The sequence below is a fragment of the Panthera tigris genome, chromosome E1, assembly GCF_018350195.1.
Source record: "Panthera tigris isolate Pti1 chromosome E1, P.tigris_Pti1_mat1.1, whole genome shotgun sequence".
Lineage (NCBI taxonomy): Eukaryota > Metazoa > Chordata > Mammalia > Carnivora > Felidae > Panthera > Panthera tigris.
The window spans coordinates 15,627,893-15,645,292 of record NC_056673.1 but is presented as its reverse complement, the minus strand read 5'-3'; the positions used below and the strand labels follow the sequence as shown (position 1 = coordinate 15,645,292).

Here is a 17,400-nt window from a genome sequence, read left to right as displayed (position 1 = left end):
CTGGGTCAACACTGTCCGAATTCTACCCCCCCCCCCCCGGCCCCAATTACCTTCTCGGTTCCTGAAGACCTTACATCTCATCTAGAATAGTACATATTAAGTGTATTACATTTTAGTCTACTTGAGATTTGAGAGCAAGTCTTTCCTTGCTGGGGATCAGACAGTAAAGTCTATTTCCATGAATAAAGACCATCTCAGTAGAAGAGCCAACTAATACTGTCCATTGTATTGAACCTGATAGCCCTGTCAGAAGACATACTTTTCTAAAAAAAAAAACAACCTTGTTCAAGAGGAGATGCACTGAACTTGGCTCCTGGACCACATGCTCCATACTAAATTGCTATTTGGATCACTCCACTTGAGGTGAAAAAGAAAGTTCATGTCGTTCTCGCAATTGAGGATTTTGTACCCCTGGGTAAAGTCTTCTGAAGAAATGCCTGATGAAATTCAAATGGGCTGATTGGAGGTTATTTTGATTATACATTATGAGAATGTCTGTGTTTTCCCCAAGGGCTAACCGGAGGTTTTTTCCCCTTGCTTCATTTGCCTTATTTTCTTACAGGGCTTCTTGCAACTGAATTTAACATCTTTCTTAACCTTCTTTTTCTCCTGCGGTTTTTCGATATTTAGGTTAAAGAAATCACCCGTGATATTAAGCAGCTAGATCATGCCAAACGCCACCTGACCACCTCCATCACAACGCTGAACCACCTGCACATGTTAGCAGGTGGCGTGGATTCCCTTGAGTAAGCAGCGTCAACTTTCTCTTTGGGGTCCACCGCGAGTGAATGTGCCATGTAAAGAAAATGGCAGCATAGGGTTTGTTTTTTTTTCCTCTTACTTCTCAGCCAAGTACTTCTCCTGCCCCACTTCCTGCAGATTGGTCTCAAATGTTAATCACCATTTTGGCTTTGTTTGTTTGTTTTTGTTTTTGTTTTTTTTTAAATTTTTTTTAACGTTTATTTATTTTTGAGACAGAGAGAGACAGAGCATGAACGGGGGAGGGTCAGAGAGAGGGAGACACAGAATCTGAAACAGGCTCCAGGCTCTGAGCTGTCAGCACAGAGCCCGACTCGGGGCTCGAGCTCACAGACCACGAAATCATGACCTCAGCCGAAGTCGGCCGCTTAACCGACTGAGCCACCCAGGCGCCCCAACCATTTTAGCTTTGTGCCCTTTGGTGTTCAAAATGTAACAAACACCTGACGCTTTGAAGTGAGGTGCAAAGGAGTATGAAAGGGACCCAGACAGCACGTGGAGCATGACTCTAAGAATACAAGTCATTTAAACGTGTCAAATCTCTACCATTAAGGCCAGCAAGGTCATTCAGGACTGTAACGGCTCCCTGCAGCCTCTGCTTGGCAAGTTTTCTGACTTATGTTGGGCTGAGTCTCACTGCCGTTGGATGTTCAGTAGAAAAACAGAGCTTTGATTTATCATTCATCCCACCTTTTTTCTCCAACCCACTTTTTCTTTTTTTTAAGGTTTATTTATTTTTGAGAGGGAGAGAGCACATGCACAAGTTGGGGAGGGGCAGAAAGAGGGAGAGAGAAAGAATCCCAAGCAGGCTCCGCACTGTCAGCCCAGAGCCTAATGCCGGGCTCAAACTCATGAACCATGAGATAATGACGTGTGCTGAAATCAAGACTCAGACGCCCAACTGAGCCACCCAGATGTCCCCCAACCCACTTTTTCAAGGTCTTTTTCAAAGACTGTAGCATCCTGCATGGTTTTTAGAGGAGCTATAGGGAATGATGCACGAGGACATTAGAAACACCATTAAAACAAAGAGCTGGCTATTTACCGCAAGAAGCAATCCAAAGGCCTGTTTTACTAGCACAGTTCTGACATGCCGGTTCACTTCTGTGGTCTGTCTCAGGCTGAGAATTTCCCCCTGCCCCAGTGTCAGTGTAGTCTCATGTATAGACAGAGAAAGAGCATCTGCACAGAAATTTAGATGCAGCATCCAAAGCTGGGGGGATGAAGGGGTCAGACTCCTTCCTGGTCTCTCTAGGCATTGTGTGAGCTCCAGCGAACCCTGGCCCATCCTCCCGCAAGCAGTGATCAGAGAGGTGAGCCGGCCAGTGAGAGACTAGAGGAGCTGTTTCCTTGTCTGTTGCCCCAGATGTTGTGGTTCCCACCAGACTATCAGACCGGGCAGTGGTAGCAACATACCATGTTTGCTTGAGCTTGGTCCTGTCTTTTTAAAAGCCTCTTTTTTTTTTTTTTTTTAAATGCCTAAGGGAAGTCATAAATTATACATTATTTTAAAAGCTCCACCCTAGTGAAAAATTTAGAACTAACAGTTTGTCCTTCCTTGTGTAACTGTTGATTTTATTAGCCTTCTTTTATTTAAGCTTCATTAACATTAGTAGTAGTGAAAGTAGACCTATCTGAGATAAGAGTTGCTTAACATTGGCTTAAAACCTACAGATTTGAGTTAAATACATATAAACACGCTTTGTTGTAGGCTGGGATGATGTGTTCTGTTTGCCCCTAAGCTGTAATCCTCAGATAGTAACATTCTTATCCCTCATCTCTGTTAAAAGCCTGCTAATCCCATAACATCCAACCCAAATCCATAGTCTTCCTAGATTTCCCCTCCCCCACCCCTCCATCATTCCCACGTTCTTTTGTACCTCCTGTATTGCATAACTTGTACTTCTGTGTAGACTCAGTTTGTCCTACTTGGTTTTAGTTAGATGTGTACTTGGCTCTCTCTCTGTCTTACTAAACAATGTCACCTTGAGGATTTTGACTAGGTCTTATTTTTTTCACCAGCAAGGCACAGGACCTTACGTATTCAGTGCTCAGTAGTACATGGTCACCAGATCGAGTTGATCTCTATTTTGTAGTTCAGAGTAGATTGTCCTGCATCTGTATCTTGTGTCCTCAGTGTTTTTCTAGCGTTCTCGACTTCTTATTTCCTTGCAGAGCCATGACCAGGCGAAGACAGTATGGAGAAGTTGCTAATCTTCTTCAGGGTGTGATGAATGTTCTGGAGCACTTCCACAAGTACATGGGAGTTCCACAGATCCGGCAGCTTTCTGAGAGGTAAAGTGTCCTTGGAGAAAACAATCACCTGCTTTAAGAAAAGACCGTGCTAGGATGCGCTTCAGCACTTAACTCAGTATGTTCACTGCAGAATCTTGTAAGAAAGAACCTCAGATGTCATCTGATCTGTCTCTGTGTGACACAGATATCCTGTCTACCTTATCCCTTACCGACTCCTTACCATATCTTCTAAAGCAATCTATATTAGATAGTTGCGGGCCCAGCATCCCAGGACGGGCAGCTGGAATGTTGTATGTGTAGACAACTCTTGGCTGTCCACATTTATGAGAAAAACTCTTCCAGTTGTCTATTTCCTTGTAACAAATCACCACAATCCTTAGTGGCTGACAAACAACAGTTATTTTACTCCTGTAATTTGGCCTTCCTCAGCGGAACAGCTCGCCTCTGCTTCACGCAGCATCAGCTGGGGTGGCTCAGGAGGGGCCTGAAGGATCCGTGACTCACTCTCATGGCTGGCAAGTGGGTGCTCATTGTGCACTGGGAGTTCACCTGAGTTGTCCTCCATGGGCTGTTTGGTCTTCCTCATGGCCAGGCCCCAAGAGAACCAGACCTTGGAAGTCCCATAGCATCATTCCTAGTCACAAGGCTGCCAGGATGAGGGAGGAAGGAACATAGTCTCTTCTAAGCCACCTCTCCCAGTGGGGGGAATGTCAGAGTCCCACTGACAGAAAGGGCATGTGGAATGGGCAATATTGCCGTGGAAGTCTTGGGAAAATCTTGTTTGCCACTAGAACTTCAGAGGTGACAAAATGATGACTTAGCCTCTTCTTTATTCTTACCTCTGTTGAGTTCCAATCCCAGATTCAGAACCAGTAGAAAGAAAGGCTGATGCTTAGAAGGAAGATGAAGATTCTAAAGGACAGTGGGAGGGGGGTGAGTTCAGTGTCTTTTCTGTTAGAAAGAGGGCAAGGAGAATACTGAGAAGGCAGAGATGATCATGACTGACGGATCCTAACCTTTCTTGCCACAAAGAAGAGACAAGGGGGCTGGAACTTAGCAGCAGCCATCATCTTCACTTCTGCCTTCTTAATGAGGCCTGATTGCTACAGGCCTCTTTTTCCTCACATTTCTGTATTTGTAATCCTATAAGTAATTGTATAAGTGATCCAGGGATATGTTTTCTTTATTTTAACAAAAGTCAGACGTGCCTGGGTGACTCAGTTGGTTAAGCATCTGACTTCAGTTCAGGTCATGGTCTCACAGTTTGTGAGCTTGAGCCCTGCGTCGGGCTCTGTGCTGACAACTCAGAGCCTGGAGCCTGCTTTGAATTCTGTGTGTGTGTCTCTCTTTCTGCCCTCCCCCGCCGTCCTCAAAAATATACAGATGAAACCAAAGTGCCATTTAGCTGTGCCTCTACCTATACAGGGAGTGACTGTTATCAATTTAATGTGTATCCTTCTAGATCTTTATCTGTGCATTTACATAAGTCTATAGTTTCAGTTTGTGGTTTTCTTTTCTTTTATTATTTATTTTTTTAAAGTTTATATATTTGAGAGAGAGAGAGCGTGGGTGGGAAAGGGGCAGAGAAAGAGAGAGAGAGAGAGAGAGAGAGAGAGAGAGAGAGAGAGCATGTTCTGTGCTGTCTGCACAGAACCCAACACAGGACTCAGTTCCACAACCGCGATATCATGACCTGAGCTGAAATCAAGAGCCAGATGCTTAACTGACTGAGCCACCCAGGCACCCCAGTTTTGTTTTATTTATTTATTTTTTAAATTAATTTATTTGTCTTGAGAGACAGAGAGAGAATCCCAAGCAGGCTCCGCACTGTCAGTGCAGAGCCCAGTGCGAGGCTGGAACCCACGAACCGTGAGCTCATGACTTGAGCCAAAGTCGGATGCTTAACTGACTGAGCCGCCCAGGCACCCCTTGTTTTATTTTAAATAAATGGTTTCACACTATATGCTTCATTCTGAAACTTACCTTTTGGTTTTAACCTCTCATTGTATTTTAGAGATTTTTCCGCATCAATATGTACACACCTGCCTCGTGCTTTTTAATTGATACCTGGAATTCCAAAGTACAATACACTGCAGATGATTTAACCATTCTTACATCACTAGATTGTTTGCTTCTGATTTTTAAAATCTACCCCTTTTTGCACATCTGTAAATATTTCCCTAGGAGAGATTTTGGGTCATGGGTAGCGTACATTTAAAATTTTAATAATGACTTCCCATTTGCCCTCCCAAGAGACTTTTTTTATTTATAGCACTATCTGGACAGTATCAGTACCCATTTCCCCATACCTTCAACAATGCTAAATGGTCAGTTTTCCGATTTATTTAACTGATGGATGAAAAATAACATCCAGTTCCTTTCATTCTCATTTCTCTGCTAACTACTGAGAGTAGTTTTCATTTAATTATTGACTATCTGCATTTCCTTTGAAATACCTGTTTGTCCATTGCCTCTTTGAATATTGAGTTCTTTCTTTCTTTCTTATTGTTTTGTAAAAGTCTCTATATATTCTGGACATTAATGCTTTGTCAGATCTGGTAGATCTTGCCTGTAAAACCATCTGGATGTGTTACCTGTTTTCAAGGCAGATCTTTGACTCTCACTGTGATTTCTTCCGTGGTAATTGGTCTATTCGGGATTCCTACTTTTTAAAAAATTGTGTTAATATACACATAACATAAAATTTTAATCATTTTTAAGTACACACTTCAGTGGCATTAAGTATATTCACAATATTATATAACCATCACCACTTCTATTTCTAAAACTTTTTCATTACCCCAAACAGAAACTCTTACCCATTAAATAGTAACTCCCATTACCTCCTCTCCCCCACCTCTGGTAACTTCTGTTTTACTTTCTGTTTCTATGATTTGCCTAGTCTAGGTACCTCATATAAATGGAATCATATAATATTTGTTCTTTTGTGCCTGGCTTATTTTACTGAGTACAGTGTTTCATGGTTCATCCATGTTGTAGAATGTGTCAGAATTTCATTTCTTTTTAAGGCTGAATATTTCATTGTAAATATATATTATACAGTTTGTTTATCCATTCATCTGTTGATGGACACACAGGTTGCTTCTACCCATTGGCTGTTGCATGATAGACTAGGCAAATCTACTGTCTGGCGTTTCTTATTGTCTATCAAAAATCTGGTCAATCTGATCCTTACTCCTTTATAAGATCATCTGTTTTTGTTTGATTTTTATTTTGCTCTGGAAGCATTTGAGATTGGGGGTGTGTGTGTCAGGAATTTTACTAGGATATAGGTCTCTTGTCCTTCATGTTACTCTGTACTTACTGTATCTTCAATATAAAGACTTGAGTTTCAGAAATAGAACTGCCCTATGACCCAGTAATTGCACTACTAGATATTTATCCAAAGGATACAAAAACGCTGATTCGAAAGGGGCACATGCACCCCAGTGTTTATAGCAGCGCTATCGATAACAGCCAAATTATGGGAAGAAGCCCAAATATCCATCAACTGACAAATGGATAAAGAAGATGTGGTATATATATATATTCGTTCTCAAAAAGAACGAAATCTTGCCATTTGCAATAACATGGATGGAACTAGAGTGTATTATGTTAAGTGAAATTAGTCAGAGAAAGACATATGATTGCACTCATATATGGAATTTAAGAAACAAATCAGATGAACATGGGGAAGGGAAGGAAAAATAAGATAAAAACAGAGAGGGAGGCAAACCATAAGCGACTGTTAAATACAGAGAACAAATAGGGTTGCTGGAGGGGTGTTGTGTAGGGGGATGGGCTAAATGGGGGATGGACATTAAGGAGGACACTTGTTGGGATGAGCAGTGGGCTAGTTATAGGTAAGTGACGAGTCACCAAATTCTACTCCTGAAATCATTATTACACTATGTGTTAACTAACTTGGATTTAAATAAAATTTAAAAATTTTTTAAATAAATAAAGACTCATAAGTTTCTTAAGTTGGGAGAAATCGTTTTCTTCTGTTTCTTTGAGTAGTTTCTATGCATTGTTCTCTATTCTCTCTCTTAGTGGAAAGAATTCCTATTGCACGAATATTGGAACTTCTAGATCTGCTGCCATATTTCTTAATTTTTCTTTCCTACTTTGCATCTCTTTTTTCCCCCTTTTAAAAAGGCTGAGTTCCTCAACTGAGCCTTACTGTTTTAATGTATTCCTCAGTCATGCCCATTCTGCTGTCTGGCCCAGCTGTTGAGTTTCTATTTCAGCAGTCCCACTTTAATCTTTAGGATCTCTACTTGATTCTTTTTTCATGGGCACAATATCCTCTTAAATGTCTCAGGGTGTATAGAGTCTGTGTATTTTGAAGCTCTGAGTTGCCTATTCTGTTTCTTTGTCCTCTGATAGAAGGTCTTCGGTTTGCTGATTGTGGGACTCTCTTTCTTGGTATTAGCGTTCCTCTGGTGTTGGGTGATTTCTAGCCGAAAGCTCACTTTTGGCTTTCAGATTCCGTCGTTCTGATCAGGGATGCTCTTTTACTGCCACCCGCCGGTGACGGAGAGGGGGCTGTGCTGCTCAGCTAAGTGCCGCAGGTAGCTCTTCTGAGGTGAGGTGGGGCTGGAACTGCCAGGTGGAGAGGCCAGCGGCTGATCTTCTGGGCTCGGGGCTCCCTGCCCTGCCTGGGTGTTGTCAGCCCTCTGGCCACTGCTGGGGTTCTCAGACGCATACCCACTCCCGACCTGGCCGCACAAGGCGGGGACGCAGACCCGGACACTGGCTTGGTGACTCCTCCTGCAGGAGCCCGACATACCCCTCTGGCATTGACTTCCTGCTCTTGGTCTTCACTACCCTCATGTCTTTCATGTTCGAAAAGCAGTTTTTCAGCAGTGATTTCCTTCTTCAGTCCTGTGCTCCCAGGCAGTCCAAAGAGTTTCTAGTGTGCCACTTCTTTTCTTGCCTGGTTCTAGATTTTTATTAAAATCTTGCCATTATGTCTAAGGATTTGGGGCACAAGGGGAGATTGCAGCAGGTACTCAGTGTGCCGTCTTCTAGTGGCAATGCCACAGAACCGTTAGGGAATGGAAGAACCAAACTTGGCAGAATACTAGGGAAATCACCACCCTTTCCCCCATCCTTCCTAACTCCTCCACACTTAGAACTGGCCGGTCGCCATATCACCCTGGGGTCACAAAGTAGCCAAGGGTGCAGACAAACCGGTCCTTGGGAGCTGCCAGAAAGAAGGAAGCTTGGATGGAGAAGGCAGACTTGTGCTCAGGGGATGGAGGAGGAGAAGGGAAGGCACTATCCCCTCCCTTCACCCTCGTGATAATCCAGAGTTGATCTTTTTCCCAATTCACTTTATTCTGTCCTTCATTTACCTAAAGGATGTATACTATGGACTTTCTATATCCTAGGCCCCATGCTGGGGTACTGAAGGCACAAAGTAAGAAATACATATGCTCTGCCCTCAACGAGTTCACCATTGTTGTGCGGAAAAGAGAGACACTAGTAGAAAATTTTAGTGTAGCGTGCATATAACAAAACTGGTAGGTACTGCACAAGGAATAGCAGGACCTCAGAAGAGGAATTGAAAGACTCCGCCTTTGGGGGCTGAGGGCAGTGGTGACAGAAGAGTTCAGTTTTCATCTGGTCTTGAAGAATAGGTAGGATCTTACCAGCAAGACAAGAAGAGAGGAGGAACAATAGGAGAGAGAGAGAGAACATCATGGTACTTTGGGAGACAATGGAGTGTGAAAGGCTACGTAGGTAGGTAGGGTCAGATTTTATATGCCATGCTAAAGAGCCCTTTATTTTGTGGACAGTGAAAAATCTTAAGGGGGGAGAGGCATGATCGCATTTGTGTTTTGTAAAAGTCTGATGGATTATAGGCACAAAGGACTGGAGATTGAGACTATGTTCTAGCCTAGAAAAGATAAGAACCTTACCAAGACAGTGGCCATGAGGTCAAGGAGATGTGTGGAGGGATTGGTTACCAGTTGGTTGTGTTGGATAAGCATTGTTTGTTGTTGTTGCTTTAATTCTTTTAGAGAGAGATAGAGTGAGTACAGGCAGGGGAGAGAGAGAGAGAGAGAGAGAGAGAGAGAGAGAGAGAGAGAGAGAGAGAGAAAATATCCTAAGCAGGCTCCACACTCAGCATAGAGCCCGACACAGGGCTTGATCCCAAACCGTGGAATCACGACCTGAGCCAAAATCAAGAGTCAGACGCCCACCCAAGGTGCCCCTTGGGTGGACATTGTCGATGGCAGAAATACGGCAGAACTGAATTCTATTCCTAATTGTCTGTAGGGACAAACAAGACCTACAAGAGGATGCACTCTTTTAGGACTCTTCTTTTTAACGTTTTTCAAAGAGGTGGTTTTATACATTTGAAGGAACTTTGTGATCACTGTTGTAAGACATTCTCTTCAAAAAGAGAAAATCTAACATTCTAGTAGTATATTTCAGGGCTTCTGCCATTCATTATCACGTAGGATTGCTGCAAACACAGGAGGATTTATTTTTCTTTCAGTTCATTTTGCAGCTTCCGTTTGCAAAACTTTTGTGTTGGTGATACAGAATATGTGCTATTAAGTAACACCAAAAACAACCCAGGAGGAGAAATCTCTTGTTTTCAGTGCTTGACTACAGTTGTTTTTCAAGAGGTACTAAAAGTTTGAGGAAAGTCCAGATTTCTTATTTTTAGCATCTTTTCTGGTGAATTCTCCTCCCTTATGTTTACATAAGTGATGGTGGAACCATCTGGAAGTGATAGAAGTAGCTGTTTGTGGGGAGGGGGGAAAGCAGCAGAGTTACACCCTATGTGTTGCTTTAGTTTCTCCAGTTTAATAGCTTGCTGTCTGTAAATTGCAGAAGTCGCATGAAAGGTTGTGACCTTTGCCTGTATGTTTGAAATATGAAGTTCATGGACCTTGATTTGAATATACCTGTTTCTTCCAGCCACCCTTCTAGAAAATGCTTAAATATTAATGTAGCATTGAAGGAAAGATTTTTTTTTTAATATCGTCTTTATATTTCAAGCCTCCTGGTTCAAGAATATCCACGAAAGCAACTGTTTCTAGTAATCAGTCGATATTTCCTGAGAAAGAGTAGAAGATTCTTGCATTCTCCTGAAACCTGTAAAACCCTTGAACTAAAAAAAATATTGTAGAGGACTATAACTCACTTTTTATATGAGAGAGATACCTGGCAGGTTGGGGAGAGCAGGTGTCGCATGGTGTAGCAATGAAAGAAATTGGAAAATGAAAAGGTCTGACTGTGTGACTTTGACAAGTTCTTTCTGAAGTTTCAAAGGTACAAGGGCTGTGCTTGACGATCTCAAATTGTCCCACTGAATCACTCTGATTCTGGGGTGGGATTCTTTACAGAGCCTGTCTGTTTGGAAATAGAGCATCTGACTAACTTAATTAACTGTTCTGTCCAGTGCAGACTCTGGGAGGTCAGCTTATTGTGAAGTGCCCAGGGTGTTTTCTTTGGGACAGCCGTTGACAAGGTAATGGAAGCATCAGGGTTACTTTATCCACAGATGTCTAAATAATTTTTATAATTTCCTGTATCCTTCTGCTACCACCCAGTGTGCAAAGGTCACCTTTGAGCAACCCCTCATCAGATGGTGTGGAGGGTACTAGAAGTCAGTTGGTTGACCTTCCTCCTTTCTGATCAGCACGGCGACTCCTCTGTTGCCTAAGTGATCAACACCGAGTTGTCACCACCGAAGCAGACTGAGCTTACTTGGATACCAGGAGGAATTTTTATTTACCCTATTCTCTGTTAGTTGTAGGTAAATTTCTGTTCTCTGTTAGTTGTAGGTAAATTTCCTAGCCGCTTTTATGAAAATCATGGTAGTGCAACTTTGTTCTGCCAACAGAGTCTCAGCCAGTCTCTCATTTTACGGAACTTACTTTCATCATTAGAAGAGGAACGAGTTAGGCCCAGGATGTGTTCTCTTAGGGTTGACTGCTTTCTAGGATCCTGTTTAGACAACTGAGCATAAAGACTGTATTACATCTCACCCTGAAAATGCGTGGAATCGTGGTTTGGGATTATAGATACCATCATTAATATCAGTAAGGGAGATGGTTGCTCTTTCATCTGAGTCACTGCTGGACGCTTCAGAAACTGCTTGGAAACATTTATGCTCCGAAGCCTATTCTTGTGCTCCAGCATTAATTCTACATCCAACTTGCAGCCCCCTGTGAAGGTGCCTGCCAAGCCCACTGGCGCTGGAAAGGTGGGCTCTGGGCAGCAGTCAGTCCTGGAGAGGACAGCGGAAGGCATCCGGTACAGGCCTGCATCCCACCCTCTTACTTCACAACTCTCCCTAGTTGTGGCCCGTGTTGGGGACATGACTGATTTACATGTGGCTCACTGGTGGCACAGCTAGGTCTGCGCTCCTAAGACGTGACTTTGAAACTGGATTGGAGAAGATGGCCAGGGGGTCTACAAATCACACCCTGGTTCTTCCCCTCTCTTCTGCACTCTGGGAGTACCAGGCCTTATCATAGGCTCCGGTGGTCTTTTCAGGCACCCCGGCAAGAATGTGGAGTTCGGGGATGATGGGGTGGGAGGGGTGAAAGAGGCAGAGCTGGGACCTTTGTGTCACTGAGATGCTCAGGAGCCCTGAGAATATGACATGAGTGTCCCTGACTTGGGGTGGAGCTTCCCCTCCAGGGATTGTCCCCGTGGCTCAGGAGGGAACTGGGGCTGTCTGTGTGCTGCCAAAAGGCAAGCAGGAACAGCGGGGCCTGAGGCTCTGGAAGCTGCCTCTGTCTTGTGACCTGGCGCCAGGGGAGGCTGTCTGCCTGGCCCGTTATGTGGAGTCACAAGACTTTGAGGTACAGTTTTACAAAAGCAGGTTCTCTTCTCTCCTGTCAGACCTCATACTCAAGGCACGTTTCCCATTGTCCGTTGGGCAACTCTGGACGGCGGGCCCTGATTGTGATTTGGGGGCCGTCCCAGTAATAATAGCCTTATCTCTGTCACTGAGCAACTAAAGAGGCTGCAAACCCACTTACAGGAATGGTTTTAAAAATCTTGAAGATAGTGGAAAAGCCCTGGAAAGAATGTGGAATAAAGCATACTTACTCTGCCACAGAAAAAAACAGATTGTTTGGGGTCCTGCCTGTCCCCTCATTTAAAAAAAAAAATTCTCAGTAGGTTGCCAGCCACAGCTGAATAGCCAAAGAAATTGTGGTTTTGAGCTGTTCACTATTTCTAGAAACTTTACAAAGTTAATTCCAAAGCAACAGGGTGGAGACCAAAAAAGGAAGAACACTATTTTATGCTGCTTTTAGCAAAGGTGAAATACTTGCCTCGGGCTCAGGGCAGTCCAGCTCTGGGGGAATGGCTGGTGCGAGGCATCCAACTCCTGGCGGCTGGGACAGGATGTGATCGTTGCAGGAGGTGCTGACACGCCATTCCTTTCTCCTCCTGGCCGTTTCTCCGTCCTCCTCTCATTGAAGCCGACAAGTATTTCTTCAGCTCCCGGTATACGTGCAGACCACCAGGTTAAGTCCTGACCACATCCCTCTTTCGAACTCGTTTTTGTTGTCCATCAGTCTTCTGAGTGAACTTCATCTTCCTTCCGTTGGCCTTCACTCCCAAGTGGTAGCTCATTTTATCTTTCGGATCTTTTTCCTTTTTCCTTTAGAAAACATTCTTTTCGGTTTTTTGTTAAAACTTAGGATCCTGGTGTTGGTTTCAGGGTTGAAAAAAACATTTCTAAGGCAATATGGAGCCCTCCTGCATTCTGTACCACAAGGAGCATGAGAGAAATTGTAGCGGTAATCCAACATGAATTTCTATTGGATTGGGCATTATAACAGAGCATTTTCCCACAGCATAACTACCCCCTGATGACACTTTATAAAGATTAACATATACTACCCCACACCAGGTCAGGGGTGGCCTCGAAGAACTTTGGGATATAGAAAATCCATCACGAGAATAAATCCAATGACTGAGTCCTGGTCATAAACCTGCCACTAACTAGTATGTGACCTCTCTTATGTAGCCACACCTCCCCACTTCCCTGACGATCTCTAAAGACTTCTACAGTTCTGACCCTTATCGATCTTTGCATAATTACTTATGGATATATGATAATTACACCAGGCAATGACATGGTCTCTTTTCCCTCCAGAGTGAAAGCCGCCCAGACTGAGTTAGGACAGCAAATCCTGGCCGATTTTGAAGAAGCATTTCCTTCCCAGGGCACCAAGGTATTGTTTTGCATTTTCCCTCTAGTCAGACATTATCACCACTCTTGCCTGATTCACACTCACTACGGTTACTCTTCCTTTACCATTCCAAAAGTGTTGGCTGGCTGCCACGAGTCTGTTTGCTAAAGGTTCAGGGCAGTGAGACCGTCTCTGATTTTCACTATCCCAAAGCAATGTTGATCTTCATCTATGTTCTTCCAGCATCAAAAAGTGAGGATTTATTTTGGTTTAATTTAATGTGTGTCAAACCCAATATCTCGTCTGCCCAGTAAATTCCTTTTTTCTCATGGCTGTGTTAAAAAAAAAAAGAAAATCTTCAAGCCGCAGTGTTTTTTAGGATCGTTACATAACTTGCTGGTTTCAGTTTGGTGAAAAGACAGCTGGGAGGAGCATCCGCAGGCTTATGTAACTCTGAGTGACACAGTTAGGAGATTCACTTTTAATGATCAGAATCCTGTTCTTTCAGATTAATCCCTTTAGCTCTCGCTGGTGGCATGGCTGTTTGTGTTGTGTCTGCGGAGCCCGCAGTATTTCGCTTGTGAGCTATGGTTACACTTCTCCCATAACAAGCCTTGCCTCACTTGGCTGTCATTGTGCTTCGGTAACTGCTTTTAGCTCTATCTTTCAGACTGTAGCAGATGTAATCTTAATGCTTTGCATGTGTTGGGGAGACAAGAACCTTCAGAAGCTTGTTTTCTCTATTATTTGAGCTATTTCGGGAGAAGGAATTATTCAACACAAATGAACCAAAGCACACACAGGCAAGCAGCATTCCTCACTGCACTTGGTGGGTGGAGATGGGGATATATGTTCATTTACGGAGCCAAGGAACGTTTCCTGGACCCGCTCTATAATTCAATAACTGGAAATATCTTAATCATTTTTCTTTGTGCTCCATAAAAGAAACTTAGGAAGTAGGTGGGAGTAGCTGCCCCAGCTTTGTAGATGACTTCCTATAGGAAACCTGCTCTTGATTTTAATGTCTGCAAATATTATGGCTGCCTTCTAGTAATCAGATATTTTATTTGTAGAACATGTTCCTTTCAGGACTTTGTTCTCTTTCTTCACTTGATATAACAGTAGGATGTGGATGTTGGAAAGCAATCCTGTAAAAAGGGATTGTAAAATATTCACAACTTATAAGCACCGGACTCTTCTTAGTGTCCCAAGTCTGTTTTACTATATGCTCTGCTATCTAGCCCAGTTTCAAGAAGTTTCAGAAAGATATGAATGAAGACCAGCTTTATTATTTAGAAGAAACTAATCATGACCTACTTTATGTCTTTTTCTCAACTCCACATGAAGTTCAAATGGTTTTCTTTAACAACTTGCTTCCTTTTTCTGCAGCTGGGTAACTTAGTTTTTCCAAGTTTTCTTTTTTCCTTTCCAGTGGCTGTTGACTTTTCTTAAAGGCCTTGTGTTGCTATTTCTACTTCACAAATAGAAATTGAGATTTTTTTAAATGTAAGTTTGTTTATTTTGAGAGAGAGAGAAAATACAAGTGGGGGAGGGGCAGAGAGACAGGGGGTAGAGAGGGAGAGAGAATGCAGGCGGGAAGGGGCAGAGAGAGAATCCAAGCAGGCTCTGCCCTGTCAGCACAGAGCCTGACACGGGGCTCGAACCCATGAACCATGAGATCATGACCTGAGCCGACATCAAGTCAGATGCTTAATGGACTGAGCCACCCAGGCGCCCCAACACTTAACAAAACTCTTGAACTTCAGTTGAGATAGATACACTGGACAGAGTTTACCCAAAAAAAATCATGAAGATTTGGAAGAACGTCAGCCATCGCCTAATTGAAGTCCATTTTTTTCATTCATTTTTCAGATGAGTTTCAGTAACTGTGCGAAAGCTACACAGCTGTTTAGCCAAGCCAAGAGTAGATTCCAAGTGTTCTTTTTGCTATAGTTCACTCAGCCAACCATGTTCATTCAGTGAGCTACTATAAAGAAAAGTTCAGCATGTCAAATTGCTTTCAGTAAGAACAAAGGCCTTCCCACCATGATGTATGAGTATGGCTCCTCGATAGCCCTTCTCTTGCTTTTCAGATCAAAAGGCCCAAACCATAATATTTACCTTTGGTTACCTGTCTGAGTAGTTGACTGTCAGCAAAACAAGTCTGGTGGTTTGGAACCTGGTTTTAGATTTTAAATGCTACTGCACTGTTTGGCACAAATAAAGCACCTGGGGACAGGAATCTGAGGTTGGAGTCAAGGGGATGTGGCACATGTGGAGAGAGACTGGTGTCATTCTGAATTTTAAAGCTTTTCAGCAAGGTGCGGCGCCTGGGTGGCTCAGTCAGTTAAGCGTCCAACTCCAGCTCAGGCATGATCTGTCAGTCCGTGGGGTCGAGCCCCGTATCAGACTCTGTGCTGACAGCTCAGAGCCTGGATGAAGCCTGCTTCAGATTCTGTGTCTCCCTCTCTCTCAGCCCCTCTCCCACTTGTGTTCTCTGTCTCTCTCTTTCTCTCAAAAAACATTTAAAAAAAAATGTAAAGCTCTTCAGCAAGGTGATTTCAGTTTTTGCGTTCAGAAAGCAGAATTCCCTGCGACCATTGCTGACCCTGTTTCCAAAATGTTTCCTTGCTGATTCACAGAGTAGCTTTTATATGGGCTACTGCAGACTAGCTTAACAATTCTTTCATCGAGTAACAAGTAACTAAAATATCCATCCACAGCAGAAGACTAAGTGTCAGGGGAGTGGAAGTAATAATAACTTCAAGAGAGAACTAAGAAGTAGCAGCTGTCAGAGGCCATGAGATTTAAAGGTTGTTTCTGACCCTTGAACTGGTGTGCGTTGTTTGTTTTACCAGAGGCCAGGAGGACCCAGCAATGTTCTACGAGATGCGTGTCTGGTTGCTAATATTTTGGACCCTAGAATCAAACAGGAAATCATCAAAAAGTTTATTAAACAGCATCTGTCAGAATATCTAGTACTTTTTCAAGAAAACCAAGATGTAAGTATTAACCAAGTGAAATCAGATGTTACATTTGAATTTTATTGAAAATTAAATGCTCTGCTGATTTATATGTTGTTAGTATTACTGCCTTAAAACGTTGATGGTTGAACTGTGAGGGGCTGACTGGACAGTTCAGTAGTTCTTAACCGTTTTGACGTCTCTGACTCTTTGGAGAAATTAATGGGAGCTACAGATCCTCTCACCAGAAAAATGCACCCATGCATAAAACTGTGCATGCAGTTTCAGGAAATTTACAGACACCTGAAGTCTAATCGTAGACCAAGTTAAGTACCTCTGGATCAAGTGAAAAAGTAGCCTAGATTCTTTAAAACTGTGAGAAATAAAGAGACTGGTTTTGTTTTTCTTGGTTCTGTGTTTCTGCTTGTTTCCTTAAACTGTCAACACTGCTTCTAAGCACTGGGTGGCTTTTGTTCCCTCCCTTCCTAATAAGGTTGCCTGGCTGGACAAAATCGACAGACGCTATGCCTGGATAAAACGCCAGCTCGTGGACTATGAGGAGAAATATGGCCGTATGTTTCCACGTGAGTGGTACATGACCGAGAGGATCGCAGTAGAATTTTGCCACGTCACAAGGTAGATTCTGTTTTTAGGCTGGTTTTACTGTTCATTGAAATCAATTGAAATTGGTCGATTGAAATCAATCCCCTGGTCTCTAGGGGCTCCGTGTTGCCTCGTGCATCGGGTGCCACTTCCACCTTTTGTTGTTGTCGTTTGAAAGTCACCATTTTTTTTTAAACATTTATTTATTTTTGAGAGACAGAGAGAGACAGAGCACAAGTGGGGGAGGGGCAGAGAGAGGAGGAGACCGAGAATCCGAAGCAGGCTCCGGGCTCTGAGCTGTCAGCACAGAGCCCGATGCGGGGCTCGAACTCACAAACCATGAGATCATGACCTGAGCCAATGTCGGACGCTTTAACCGACTGAGCCACCCACGCGCCACTAAAAGCTACCATTTTAATGAGAACTTTTCCTGTGCTGGACTCTCTCCCTTTAGGAGACCCTTTTCCTGTTGAAAGTCAGATTTTATATACCCAAAACCAACCCCTAAACTCCAGCTGTGGCTGTATTTCAACTTCTTCAACATCAGAGTTCCAATCCGAGAGGAGAGAGAATGTGTGTGGAGGAAGGGGAAAAACTTCTAGAAAAAAAGGTGAAGAGGAGTACATGAGAGCCCTGGGCTA

At 43.3% G+C, this 17,400-nt stretch overlaps 1 protein-coding gene across 5 annotated transcripts in view; it reads left to right on the top strand.

Annotated features, from left to right (window-relative positions):
* The window catches only part of VPS53 (VPS53 subunit of GARP complex), a 136,770-nt gene that overhangs the window by 38,825 nt on the left and 80,545 nt on the right, over positions 1–17,400 (top strand). For all 5 annotated transcript variants that reach the window (XR_006211092.1, XR_006211091.1, XM_007076103.3 and 2 more), the window contains 5 exons: positions 631–746; positions 2,935–3,054; positions 13,157–13,235; positions 16,052–16,195; positions 16,650–16,792. Coding sequence is in view for 3 of the 5 variants with exons in the window: in XM_007076103.3 (XP_007076165.1) it covers positions 631–746; positions 2,935–3,054; positions 13,157–13,235; positions 16,052–16,195; positions 16,650–16,792 (602 nt within the window). In the remaining 2 variants the exon portion in view is untranslated. The remainder of the gene's footprint in view (positions 1–630; positions 747–2,934; positions 3,055–13,156; positions 13,236–16,051; positions 16,196–16,649; positions 16,793–17,400) is intronic.